The sequence below is a fragment of the Bombina bombina genome, chromosome 3 (assembly GCF_027579735.1).
Source record: "Bombina bombina isolate aBomBom1 chromosome 3, aBomBom1.pri, whole genome shotgun sequence".
Classification (NCBI taxonomy): Eukaryota; Metazoa; Chordata; class Amphibia; order Anura; family Bombinatoridae; genus Bombina; species Bombina bombina.
Genome location: NC_069501.1, coordinates 503,274,550 through 503,289,566, shown reverse-complemented (window position 1 = coordinate 503,289,566; position 15,017 = coordinate 503,274,550). Strand labels below are relative to the sequence as shown.

The window sequence follows — 15,017 nt, the reverse complement described above, 5'->3', positions numbered from 1 at the left end:
AGTTTTAGTGCCTATAAAACAATGGGAGCTGCCATGTTGTAACTTAGGTTACCTTCTCTGCTGTGGCCAATTAGGAACAGTTATAAATAGGTCACTAGAGTGTGCAGCCAATGGCTGTGTGGAATATAACAGTGTTCTACACTTCCATTTTAAACAGGAACTGAAAAGCTCACAATTTCAGAATGGAATTACAGGAAAAGGGGGATAAAATAAATAATGAAAGTATATTGCAGAGTTTTTTTTATACATATGATTTATCATTTTATATTACCCCTTAAGGTAATAAAAATGTAGTAGCCTTCTTCTGAATGGTTTCTAGTATCTCATCAAATCATACTGTGAGACAGTGACACACTATTTTAAGTGTCTTCTCCAGATCACGCTATGGAAAATCATTTTCACACTGTGAAAAGGAGTCATGGATGAAATTGAGTTGTAGGCTGTCTATATATAACAATAACCTGGCATTTGTTATTACAAACTAATATAATTTAATTCTGAAAAAATATTGAAGGAAGGGGTATTCCAGTAATTCTTTTGAGAAAAATTGTGTGTGTGTGCATTCTACAGGCTCAACGGAAAATAGGTCTGGGCTGCTTTTTATTCCCAGTCCAGCCCTGGAGGCCCATTTATCAAGCTCCGGATGGGACCGCTGCTCCATAACCTGTCCGCCTGATCTGAGCAGGTGGACAGACATCGCCGCAATTCAACCCGATCGAGTACGATCGGGTTGATTGACACCCCCCTGCTGGCGGCCGATTGGCCGCAAATCTGCAGGGGGCAGCATTGCACCAGCAGCTCACAAGAGCTGCTGGTGCAATGCTGAATACGGAGAGCGGTCTAACAGACCTTTGTTAAATAGGCCCCATGAGCTCTGCTAATGGATTGGAATTTGGGTAATTGAGTAAACATAAAACCTTTATAACAAATTATACTAATAAGCACTGGACACCATTTCTTTTGTAAACATTCATTCTATTAAAGTAAAAAATCTTCTAAGGATTCCATTATTAGGTTAGATGCTATGTTATCAAAATTGACATATCTGTTTCTAAAATCTATTTCTCAGTATGCAGAGCATATAGCACATATATACTATGATCTATGACACTAAACCCAATTTTTTTCTTTTATGATTCAGATAGAGCATACTCTTTTAAGCTACTTTCTAATTTACTCCTATTATCAATTTTTCTTCATTCTCTTGGTATCTTTGTTGAAAAAGCAAGAATGAAAGCTTAAGAGCTGGCCCATTTTTGGTCCAGAACCCTGGATAGCACTTGAGATTGGTAGATATATTTAGCCACCAATCAGAAAGCGCTACCCAGGTGCTGAACCTAAAATGGTCCGGCTCCTAAGCTTTCATTCCTGCTTTTTCAAATAAAGATACCAAGAGAATGAAGAAAAATTGATAATAGGTAGACTTGTGCAGCTTCGAAAAATTCGTTTCGTTTCGGATCGATTCGAATTTCGGTTCGGATCGATTCGAATGTCGGTTCGGATCGATTAGAATTTGGAAAAAATCGAATGAATTCGATTCGGATTCTAAAAAATTCGGCTGGATTCGGTTTGATTCGGAAATTCAGAATTTCGGTAAGTGTTAGGTGGGATGTGCTGTGTATTACACTAGTATTATGTACTGTATATTAGGTTTAACCCATAGCAGAGTGATAAAACCTAATATACTGTACAATACTAGTGTAATACACGGCCATCCGAATCTACCGAATCAATTCAAATCGATTCAGATTTATTCTGTAGATTCGGCACTACCGCAATTCGGAAATTCTAATCGATACGAATTCGACAAATTCGTCCGAATTTCGATTCGGACCTAATCGAATCGCACATGTCTAATAATAGGAGTAAATTAGAAAGTTGCTTAAAACTGCATGCTCTATCCGAATCATAAAAGAAAAAAATTGAGTTTAGTTTACCTTTAACTGGAGAAAAGCTCATACATTTTATCAGAGATATTAGTAACAAACACAGATGGAATCTTGCATAGCTTCTCACCTATTCCTCTCTCTCCTCTGCAGTCAGAATATCACTATGAATATACAGAATGTGACAGCACAGGTGCCAGGTGGCGAGTTGCAGTGCCACACACCCCAGGACTCTGCACAGGACTCCCAGATCCCATCAAGGGGACAGAATGCTGTAAGTATGGGCCAAATTGACTGTTTCATATGAGGCAGTGTCTGATAGTGCAATGCATGTTAAACATGTCAAAATATGTATTGTCTAAAAAAAGGAAACCTGTACGAAAATGTGTTTAAATTGTAGCTAATACAGCTGTATTGGTTGCAAACTTGTCAATGTCAGATACTTCCTGTTGATTCTCATTAGCTGATAAAACATTTAAGTGCAATTTTTTCTTTTGTATGAGCACTGTGTCACTTTAAAGGGATACTAAGATCCAACAATGCTCCTGTTCCTTTCATCTTCTACCATCACCTCCTCCAATGCTAGACTACAGGACTTCTCTCATGCGGCACCAACCATCTGGAACGCACTTCCATAAGTTGTCAGACTTTCCCCTAACCTTTCCTCCTTTAAACGCTCCCTAAAGACATTTTTGTTCAGGGAAGCTTATATCCAAATCAGTAACAAGTGAATTCCACTTGCCTGATAGCTGCCCTCATCTAACTCCACACTAACATCATTCCCACCTTTGCAGTCCCCACCTCCTGTTTCTCACCCTCCTACCCATCTAGATTGCAAATTCCCACGGGAACAGGGCCCTCAATTCCCCCTGTATTTGTTTATTAAACTTTCTCTGTTGTCTTTTAAAAAAATTTTTAGTGTACTTTTATCTTTGTACCCATGGACAGCACTGCGGAATCTGTTGGCGATTTATAAATAAAGAATAATAATAATAAAATACTAAGCACACATTTTTTCTTCAATGATTCAGATAGAGGGGTAGATTTATCATGGTGCGGACAGACATGATCCGCTGTAGCGATCATGTCCGCCGCACATCGATAAATGCTGACAGCATACACTGTTGGCATTTATCATTGCACAAGCAGTTCTGGTGAACTGCTTGTGCAATGCCGACCCCTGCAGATTCAATCAACCCAGGGGTCAATCAACCCGATCGTATGTGATCGGGCGGATTGATGTCCACAGCCTCAGAGCAGGCGGACAAGTTAAGGAGCAGCGGTCTTAAGACTGCTGCTTCTTAACTCCTGTTCCCGGCGAGCCTGAAGACTCACGCGGAAACATCTACATCAAGCTCCATTCGGAGCTTGATGAATCGGGCCCAGAGAATGCAATTTTAAGCAACTTTCTAATTTACTACTATTATTTTAGGAATGTAAAGCTTAGGCCGGCTCCTAAGCTTTACATGCCTGATTTTTAATTAAAGATAGCAAGAGAAAGAAGAAAAATGGATAAAAGGAACAAATTAAAAAGTTGCTTAAAATTGCATTCTCTATCTGAATAATTAAAGAAAAAATGTGGGTTTAGTGTCCCTTTAATGACAGTAAAGAGATGGGTTTCACTGACCACTTGATTTTCCTATGTTCTTGTTATTGTACTTGTAAACGTTTTGTGAATTGTATGCTGGGGAGAATTGGGGTATATGCTCCTGATAAAATTTTGAAAACAAATTAAAATATAGGAGAATATCTATGTAATTAAAGAGTCAAAACCTTTCATATGGAGCATGTCATTTTAGAGAGACTTTTCATTTTAGTTGTCGGCCGCCAGCAGGGGGTTGTCAATCAACCCGATTGTACTCGATCGGGTTGAATTGGGGCGATTCCTGTCCGCCTCATCAGAGCAGGCGGACAGGGTTATGGAGCAGCGGTCTTGTGGAGCGGGTTATGAAGCAGCGGTCTGAAGACTCGCCAGAAACACGGGCCTTCAAACTCTGTTCGGAGCTTGATAGATAGCCCCAAAGTGTATTAAAATTACATGATCTATCTGACTCATGCAAATTTGATTTTGACTTTCCTATCCCTTTAACTATGAGTTAAACACATAGATATATCCAAGCAGTAGTACAACAATAAAATGCACTTACGCATTGATAATGAAACCATAAAATATCTGAGATATGAGACACAGATAAAAGTATAATGTGTTGTGATTTAACTATAGGTGATAATGTGAGAGGCTTTTAATTTGGAGTGAGCGATAGTGAAACACTTTACATGTGTGCAGTTTACAAGTAATAATGTTCTTGTTGGTTTCAGCTTTCTCTTGCAGTGCTGGGCAGTATCTGGATATGAAGATTCAGAAGTGCACTGCATGTGGGCAGGGAACATACTCTCTGGGGACTGCTGTGCGATTTGATGAGTGGTCAAAACTTCCTCATGGCTTTTTATCCATCTCCAGTAACCTGTATGATGAGAATAAAGGAGCCACCAGCAACTGCAGCATGTGAGCTATATCCATTAATGCTTATCCATACGCATGTAGGGGCCGATTTATCGATTTATCAAATGTCGGGCAGATATGATTCGCTGTAGCGAATCATGTCCGCCCGACATCACTAAATGCCGACAGCATACGCTTTCGGCATTTAACATTGCACAAGCATTTCACTAGAAATGCAGCCCCCTGCACATCCGCATCCAATCAGCCGCTAGCAGGGGGTGTCCGTATCCAAGGAAAAGTTAATGATATGAGGGAATTTTAAAAAAAAATAAGCAAAAGTAATATAAATAAAAATGTGTCACAATGGGAAGACATATAAAAAAATATAAAACAACACAATACCATGCTAAAGTGAAAATAAAAATGTGTTAAAAGATTACAAACAATAATATTCCAATACCGACCATAAATCAAATACTATGGGGTCGATTTACCAAGTGCCGGGCAGACATGAGTCGATGTAGCAAATCATGTTCGCCCAACATCGCTAAATGCAGACAGCATATGCTGTCGGCATTTAACATTGCACAAGCATTTCTAGTGAAATGCTTGTGCAATGCCGCCCCCTGCTCACGGCGGCCAATCAGCCGCTAGCAGGGGGTGTCAATCATCCCAATTGAATCGGAATGATTGCAGTAGGTGGCGGAGAAGTTAAGGAGCAGCGGTCTCACAAACGTTGCTTCTTAACTTCCGTTTCAGGCGGACATGAAACGCTGGGCGTAGAAAGCAGCATTCGCTGCTTGTTAAATCTACCCCCAAATATCAACAGTCCTTCGATGCAAAGTGAGACAGTCTTTATTTTCAGAAAGATCCTCAACAGTAGTCGTGTCTCAGAGCTTAAACTAGCTCCAGTGTAAGCGCTCAAAATATATACATCTCCCGGAAAGCAGCATACAATTTATTAAAAGCATAAAAACAGACATATATATTTGGTATTTGATTTATGGTCGGTATTGGAATATTGTTTTTTTGTAATCTTTTAACACATTTTTATACATTTAGATACCTTTCTCATTTTGTTTAGCTTAAAACCTGCAGCTAACACAGGAGTAATTAATTTGAGGCAGATTGGACTTTTGAGATAGGGGTTTCATTTTTTTTTACTTAAAAATATCATTTTATATTGTGTAAAACTTTGATAATACTTTTGAGCCTTCCATGCAGCCACATCTGGGGTGTTACTGTTACGTAGCCACCTATGTGGTGCTATCCTTATATACGCACAGCCTCCTTTGAGTTGGAACTAGACATTAGTGAAGCTATCTTTGTATGAGAACTTCTCATTAGTGCAGTTTCCTAAAAGTGGACATTAAAGGAACATGAAATCCAATTTTTTTCCCCTCATGATTCAGATAGAGAATACGATTTAAAAAAAAATTCCAATATATTTTTCTTCTATGGTTTGTTTTGTTCTCTTTGTATACTCTGTTGAAAAGTTTTTTTGAGAAACAGTTTTTTATTGAAGTTGTGAGTATATAAAACACGCAGATTTTGTCCGTAAATAACAATTGCATCAAATCAAGTACAACAATGAAATGAACAGGTATTGGCTAGGACACATTTTATGTCTTAATATGGTGTGAAAGAAGGTTCGGACAAACTAGAATGGAGCTTCCTTTTTGTTATCTCATGTGACTAATGTTCCCCACATTGATATAAAAGGTGCACTTTAGTCTAATGATGGTAAGATGTGGGGAGTTGGCTTTTGTGTCGGCCACTCTTGGACCAAGGTGTGTAGGGGGGGGGAAAGTCAGCGGGCAAGAGCCGCTCAGTAAAGAGGGGAGAGATGGGGGGGCGGACCCTATTAAGGGAGCTGTAAGGAATACAGAAGTGTCAGGAGATTTTAAGGGTTTAAATTAGTGCCCTAAATTGTTTTAAGAAATAAGCTAAGTGGTATTTGAGTGATTTATTGAGCTTGTGGGGTGAATAAGTTGTAGAGTCTTACCGTTAGGGTGCAGAGTTGATAGAAGTGGGTAAGATTAAAATTAAAGCAGATATTCTATCTTTAAGGAGGGACCCAACCACCATTCCTAAATAAACTTTGAATGAAGCATTCCAGCTTTAAATATCAGACATAGTAAGTTACAGGAGGAGATAAAGGTAACACAATAACATTCAGAACAAACGTCACATCTGAAGAGACCCGTCTAACAAACAGAACCCTTCTAATAAGTGCCAATAATCTTCAGGCACATGTATGGGATATGATCTTGTAAGAGTGTGTCTATAGATGGCTAGGAATAAAACATATAGTACTGAGAGTACACCGCTATCTAATATTCTGCAGTGATCAGGCATTATAATAATGTCATCATATACAAATCCGAAGTACCATAAAAAACAATAGTTGACTAGACCTCACAAATACAGACATGGTAAAGAGACAATCCCATGATGTGACAGTTACTTTATACACAAATTAGTATGGGAGCCATCATACTCTGGGATTTAAGTGGGAATTCCAGATGATCTGTTTTATTAGTAATTATTCAATATAGGTTTGGTGTACCGGTGAAAAAGGATTAGTAAGGATCCTTCTATTGTTTCGCTTAGTGTGATAAAGAGAGAATTAGCTGCTGGGGCCCCTCTACATATATTTGTAGCACCCAGGGATAGGCAAGGTGTCCGTATACGGACACTGGTGTCCGTGACTGGTCCCTGCAGTGTCCGCCACCCGTTTTGTGGAGGGGAGGGAGGAGTAGGACAGATGAATGCTAGTCCTCACTCCTCCTTGACCCAAGAGGCGTCCGCTTAGTAGCGGGAAAATGAGGGAAGAAGGAAGCTGCCTGCAGTCAACTAACCGTGAGTCGTGACTTATCCCAATTCCTTGATCTGTGCGGCAGCGTGATGCTGGTGTCTGTGTGTAGAAGACCGCTGCCTACTCTGACAAATCTTACATAACCAACCATGATGATCATGCAATTAACATCAAGGTGGGTGGGTTTGGTCAGGAGTTGCAGACTCTCAATATAACCCCCAAAAAATAAAAGGTAATACCCCCAGCAGTCTTTATATAAATGTTATTTTAAACTTGCTTGATTAGATAACTAATTTGTACTTGTGGAACTAGACCAGGGGCGTCCAACGTGCAGCCCATTTGACAGCAAAGTGTTGCTTTCCTGACTTATAGAAACATACAATTTGTCGGCAGATAGGAACCATTCGGTCTATCTAGTCTGCCCAATTTTCTGAATAATTGTATTAGTTCCTCGCCTTATCTTATATCTAGCATAACCTTAGGCCTATCCCATGCATGTTTAAACTTCTTCACTGTCTCTACCACTTCTGCTGGATGGCTATTCCACCACGTATCCACTACCCCCTCTGTAAAGAGTGTTTTTTCATGTTTTTAATTTGAAATGTACCTTGGTGTCCTTCAATAACGTCTGTACTTTGGAAAATGTCCGCCATAGCCTTGGTCTGTGCCTATCCCTGGTAGCACCCTGTAGTGCAAAGGAACCTAGGTAGCTCTAGGAAGTAATACTATTATGAGAAATTGCAGTATGAGTCTCAGTATACCACTCTGACCAGTGCATACATTACTAAAGCATTATAAGCTTTATGGGAATTTAGGTAAGTAGCGATCAGTTATAGCAATCCCTCATTCACCTGATCATATATTAGGCCACAGTAAATCTCAAATATAGTTATCAGTACGCCCAGATGCATATGTTATAAGCTTTGATGCTTCTCTAGTAGCTATATATTATTAAGCTATATGTTAGTAAAGTATAGATAGGCGAACATGGCAAGAATAGAACATTAAGCCTCTATAAAGGGATATCTGAAAATGCACATAGAACAGGCCATATATAAAGACCCTAGTTCTCAAATCTTTGTATTATAAGCTAACGTGTCTCCTATGTGACTAGGTATGTATAAGTCATGCTATATTTTTTACCAGAAACTTATCCACTCTGTCCCGGCCGCTGACAGTTCTCTTGGACCCCAAATGTTTTACTATGGGAAGTGTATTGTGGTAAATAGGGGATATGTTGGAACCCATAGCTCAGCCAGCTAAGCTACAGGTCCCCTTTATTGTTAGGTATAAATAGGAAAAGACAATCTAATGTACACCCTCAGCTTCAAAATGACTCCAAAATTGAGTGATGTGATTATAAGTTCTCCTGTGTTTGGGGTTATGTCAGCGGGACTAGTATAAACCTCCTAAAATATTATTCTATGTGTGAAACAGCCCTTCAATACTGGCTAGGTTCGTAAAACAACCATTAACAGTGGAATATATAAAACAGAAAATGTGAGGGAAACCTCTAAAACACAAGCATAGCAAGCGTCACATAAAACAGTTGTTGCTAGAAACTAGGACCTAGATTTGGAGTTTGGCGGTAGCCGTGAAAACCAGCGTTAGAGGCTCCTAACGCTGGTTTTAGGCTACCGCCGGTATTTAGAGTCACTCAAAATAGGGTCTAACGCTCACTTTTCAGCCGCGACTTTTCCATACCGCAGATCCCCTTACGTCAATTGCGTATCCTATCTTTTCAATGGGATCTTTCTAACTCTGGTATTTAGAGTCGTTTCTGAAGTGAGCGTTAGAGCTCTAACGACAAAACTCCAGCCGCAGGAAAAAAGTCAGTAGTTAAGAGCTTTCTGGGCTAACGCCGGTTTCTAAAGCTCTTAACTACTGTACTCTAAAGTACACTAACACCCATAAACTACCTATGTACCCCTAAACCGAGGTCCCCCCACATCACCGACACTCGAATAAATTTATTTTAACCCCTAATCCGCCGACCGCCACCTACGTTATCCTTATGTACCCCTAATCTGCTCCCCCTAACACCGCCGACCCCTGTATTATATTTATTCACCCCTAATCTGCCCCCCACAACGTCGCCGCCAACTACCTACAATAATTAACCCCTAATCTGCCGACCGCAAAGCGCCGCTACTTAAGTTATCCTTATGTACCCCTAATCTGCTGCCCCTAACACCGCCGACCCCTGTATTATATTTATTAACCCCTAACCTGCCCCCCACAACGTCGCTTCCACCTGCCTACACTTATTAACCCCTAATCTGCCGAGCGGACCTGAGCGCTACTATAATAAAGTTATTAACCCCTAATACGCCTCACTAACCCTATAATAAATAGTATTAACCCCTAATCTGCCCTCCCTAACATCGCCGACACCTAACTTCAAACATTAACCCCTAATCTGCCGACCGGAGCTCACCGCTATTCTAATAAATGTATTAACCCCTAAAGCTAAGTCTAACCCTAACACTAACACCCCCCTAAGTTAAATATAATTTTATTCTAACGAAATAAATTAACTCTTATTAAATAAATTATTCCTATTTAAAGCTAAATACTTACCTGTAAAATAAACCCTAATATAGCTACAATATAAATTATAATTACATTGTAGCTATTTTAGGATTAATATTTATTTTACAGGCAACTTTGTAATTATTTTAACCAGGTACAATAGCTATTAAATAGTTAAGAACTATTTAATAGTTACCTAGTTAAAATAATTACAAAATTACCTGTAAAATAAATCCTAACCTAAGTTACAATTAAACCTAACACTATACTATCATTAAATTAATTAAATAAAATACCTACAATTACCTACAATTAAACATAACACTACACTATCAATACATTAATTAAATACAATATCTACAAATAACTACAATGAAATAAACTAACTAAAGTACAAAAAATAAAAAAGAACTAAGTTACAAAAAATAAAAAAATATTTACAAACATAAGAAAAATATTACAACAATTTTAAACTAATTACACCTACTCTAAGCCCCCTAATAAAATAACAAAGACCCCCAAAATAACAAAATGCCCTACCCTATTCTAAATTACTAAAGTTCAAAGCTCTTTTACCTTACCAGCCCTGAACAGGGCCCTTTGCGGGGCATGCCCCAAAAAGTTCAGCTCTTTTTCCTGTAAAAAAAAACATACAATACCCCCCCCAACATTACAACCCACCACCCACATACCCCTAATCTAACCCAAACCCCCCTTAAATAAACCTAACACTAAGCCCCTGAAGATCTTCCTACCTTGTCTTCACCTCACCGGGTATCACACCGATCCGTCCTGGCTCCGATATCTTCATCCAACCCAAGAGGGGGCTAGACATCCATCATCCGACGGCTGAAGAAGTCCAGAAGAGGCTCCAAAGTCTTCATCCTATCCGGGAAGAAGAGTAGATCTGGACCGGCAACCATCTTCTTCCAAGCGGCATCTTCTATCTTCATCCGATGAGGACCGGCTCCATCCTGAAGACCTCCGACGCGGACCCATTTTCATCCGGCGATGTCCAACTGAAGAATGACGGTTCCTTTAAGGGACGTCATCCAAGATGGCGTCCCTCAAATTCCGATTGGCTGATAGGATTCTATCAGCCAATCGGAATTAAGGTAGGAATATTCTGATTGGCTGATGGAATCAGCCAATCAGAAACAAGTTCAATCCGATTGGCTGATCCAATCAGCCAATCAGATTGAGCTCGCATTCTATTGGCTGTTCCGATCAGCCAATAGAATGCGAGCTCAATCTGATTGGCTGATTGGATCAGCCAATCGGATTGATCTTGATTCTGATTGGCTGATTCCATCAGCCAATCAGAATATTCCTACCTTAATTCCGATTGGCTGATAGAATCCTATCAGCCAATCGGAATTTGAGGGACGCCATCTTGGATGACGTCCCTTAAAGGAACCGTCATTCTTCAGTTGGACGTCGCCGGATGAAGATGGGTCCGCGTCGGAGGTCTTCAGGATGGAGCCGGTCCTCATCGGATGAAGATAGAAGATGCCGCTTGGAAGAGGATGGTTGCCGGTCCGGATCTACTCTTCTTCCCGGATAGGATGAAGACTTTGGAGCCTCTTCTGGACTTCTTCAGCCGTCGGATGATGGATGTCTAGCCCCCTCTTGGGTTGGATGAAGATATCGGAGCCAGGACGGATCGGTGTGATACCCGGTGAGGTGAAGACAAGGTAGGAAGATCTTCAGGGGCTTAGTGTTAGGTTTATTTAAGGGGGGTTTGGGTTAGATTAGGGGTATGTGGGTGGTGGGTTGTAATGTTGGGGGGGGTATTGTATGTTTTTTTTTACAGGAAAAAGAGCTGAACTTTTTGGGGCATGCCCCGCAAAGGGCCCTGTTCAGGGCTGGTAAGGTAAAAGAGCTTTTAACTTTAGTAATTTAGAATAGGGTAGGGCATTTTGTTATTTTGGGGGTCTTTGTTATTTTATTAGGGGGCTTAGAGTAGGTGTAATTAGTTTAAAATTGTTGTAATATTTTTCTTATGTTTGTAAATATTTTTTTATTTTTTGTAACTTAGTTCTTTTTTATTTTTTGTACTTTAGTTAGTTTATTTAAATGTATTTTTTTGTAGGTATTGTATTTAATTAATGTATTGATAGTGTAGTGTTATGTTTAATTGTAGGTAATTGTAGGTATTTTATTTAATTAATTTAATGATAGTATAGTGTTAGGTTTAATTGTAACTTAGGTTAGGATTTATTTTACAGGTAATTTTCTAATTATTTTAACTAGGTAACTATTAAATAGTTCTTAACTATTTAATAGCTATTGTACCTGGTTAAAATAATTACAAAGTTGCCTGTAAAATAAATATTAATCCTAAAATAGCTACAATGTAATTATAATTTATATTGTAGCTATATTAGGGTTTATTTTACAGGTAAGTATTTAGCTTTAAATAGGAATAATTTATTTAATAAGAGTTAATTTATTTCGTTAGAATAAAATTATATTTAATTTAGGGTGTTTTAGTGTTAGGGTTAGACTTAGCTTTAGGGGTTAATACATTTATTAGAATAGCGGTGAGCTCCGGTTGGCAGATTAGGGGTTAATGTTTGAAGTTAGGTGTCGGCGATGTTAGGGAGGGCAGATTAGGGGTTAATACTATTTATTATAGGGTTAGTGAGGCGGATTAGGGGTTAATAACTTTATTATAGTAGCGCTCAGGTCCGCTCGGCAGATTAGGGGTTAATTATTGTAGGTAGCTGGCTGCGACGTTGTGGGGGGCAGGTTAGGGGTTAATAAATATAATATAGGGGTCGGCGGTGTTAGGGGCAGCAGATTAGGGGTTCATAGGGATAATGTAAGTAGCGGAGGTTTACGGAGCGGCAGATTAGGGGTTAAAAATAATATGCAGGGGTCAGCGATAGCGGGGGCGGCAGATTAGGGGTTAATAAGTGTAAGGTTAGGGGTGTTTAGACTCGGGGTACATGTTAGGGTGTTAGGTGCAGACGTAGGAAGTGTTTCCCCATAGCAAACAATGGGGCTGCGTTAAGAGCTGAACGCGGCTTTTTTGCAGGTGTTTGTTTTTTTTTCACCTCAAACAGCTCCATTGTTTCCTATGGGGGAATCGTGCACGAGCACGTTTTTGAGGCTGGCCGCTTGCGTAAGCAACTCTGGTATCGAGAGTTGAAGCTGCGTTAAAAATGCTCTACGCTCCTTTTTTGGAGCCTAACGCAGCCATTTTTTGGACTCTCAATACCAGAGTTACTTTTATGGTGCGGCCAGAAAAAAGCCAGCGTTAGTTTTTCGGGTCGTTACCGACAAAACTCCAAATCTAGCCGTAGGTCTGTGAACCTTAAAAAAGAAATGTTACATGATAGCAGAGAGAGCACTTCCTTCTATTGGGGAGTAATCAAGACTTAAATAGAGTCCAGTTTGTATCATAATCTGTTTATGTATATGGGAGTTCACAGAGCTTCAGAGTCATAGCCGAGAAAAAAGTAATGAAAGGAGCGCTAAACACAACCTTGTTCTACTTACTCATTAGTCTTTAGCCTACTCCAGCTTTATTTATTTTAAGACCCAATTGTTGGCTGATACAGAGCTGCCCGAGTGGTGAGACCAGTCCCCCCCAAAGATGTCCATAGACTGATGTCCCCCTGAGGGTTGGATCTAGGCTGCGACGTGAGTGATGCCAGGGTTGACACTGCTGAAGGTTTCTGTTGGCCTTCTCCTGGTACCAATTTGCTGATCTGAGTGAGCGGAGTGATCCCTTGTATAGCAGCGAATGGATCTGTCCGTCTGCACATCCTGGAAGAACCCAAGGCAGCTGTAGAAGCCATGTGTGCGACTGTGGGAGCTGAAACTGACACAAGTAGGGTGAGCATATCGGGTTCCATTATGTGCATAGGCCACACTGTTGGACAAGCTCTCTCCCGGTGCAGTACATCTATAGGAAGTAGATTAATTTGCAGTGTCGTGGGAGGACCTCCGTTCTCTTCGGCAAACTCCAGCCTAGGAGCTACCATTTTATCTGTGACCGTTGTGAGGTCTATGCTAGCGGCCATTACAGCAGTTGAGGGGATTTCCTCTGTGGGCTCAGCTCTGCAGGCAATTACGAGATCATCAAAGTCCCATTGCATCTTCTCTCCAAGGTTATCAACAAGTGCCTGTACCTGTAGATAGAAATCCTCCATACTTGGTGGTGTAGTAACGTGTGCTACGTATATTAGACTGCTTCTGTGAGGCCAGTAATCACTACCTCCACGTGTTCGTTACAACCTGCTTAGATCCATATAAAATCCCGTTAGGTTGCTCTAAACAGTAGCTGCTCCACTCATATGTGTATATAAATCAGAGGTATTGTGTTAAATTGCACTTAATCCCCCAAAACACCTAATCTTTCAGGAGCTCAGCAACTATGCGTCTTGTCTGTTCTGTAGTTGGCTCCGCCCCCCTTGTCATTGGTTTTTAGCTATCTCCCAGTAGTGCATTGCTGTTCTTTAAAAAAAAAAAAACTATACTGAGAGAATTAATCAAATTAGATAATAGAAGTAAATTGGAAAGTTGGTTTGGGTTTTATGTCCTACAGACATATTTAACTTTTATGAAATGATGCTGGAAATAATTCGGATACCATATGTCTGTGGGTTGTTAGGTCATTTGTGTTTCTACCGTTGTTTATAAATATCCTTCTATATGTTCCCCTGCAATATTGTTCCCTATTTGATTTAAAATCTTTCCATGCTCTTTTGATCAGCTCTATTTACTTGCATAGCTTATTTTCCAAATATCTCTTTTAAAGGTCATATTGGAAACCTCGTGGTGAATACATTTCTTCTAACACAGATGAATGCACAGCGACTCTCATGTATTCCATCAACCTGAAGCAGGAGGGATCTGTCAGCTTTGAGTACCTATACCCAGATAGTAACATGGGGTTTGAGTTTTTTGTAAGTATTCATGACAACACCAAATGCAACTGACAACTTCACATATTTAACCTAAAGCATTAATTTACAGACTGACAGCAGATTAGTTACTGCAGTTCCCGTTCTAATTGGTTCTCAGAAAGTGATCTACTGCAGGGTTGCACTTACATTAGTAAAGACTGATAATCCTGTAGTTTTAACCCGTGTTAAATCAAAGGTTGCGGATGCTGTTTAAGTCAGATACACAGTAGGAATCACGTGTGGAAATGGTTAAGGGCATGTACTGTATGTCAGATAATTCCTACCAGTAGTTGGCGAGAGAGAGTAAATAACAACGAAGATTATTTGAAGGTATAGGGATTTGTAATGTGAAAAAAAGAGAAAATCAGTGATAAGAATCTGTATATTTAATTAAAAAAAATCAAGGTGGATTAAAGTCTTAA

General features: G+C 39.8%; 1 protein-coding gene across 1 annotated transcript in view; it reads left to right on the top strand.

Moving 5' to 3' along the window:
• Window positions 1-4,211: 4,211 nt before the first annotated feature.
• The window catches only part of ELAPOR1 (endosome-lysosome associated apoptosis and autophagy regulator 1), a 78,575-nt gene continuing 67,769 nt past the window's right edge, over window positions 4,212-15,017 (top strand). Inside the window, exons 1-2 of the mRNA XM_053704735.1 lie at window positions 4,212-4,392; window positions 14,448-14,595. Of these exons, the coding sequence (XP_053560710.1) occupies window positions 4,238-4,392; window positions 14,448-14,595 (303 nt within the window). The 5' untranslated portion in view covers window positions 4,212-4,237. The remainder of the gene's footprint in view (window positions 4,393-14,447; window positions 14,596-15,017) is intronic.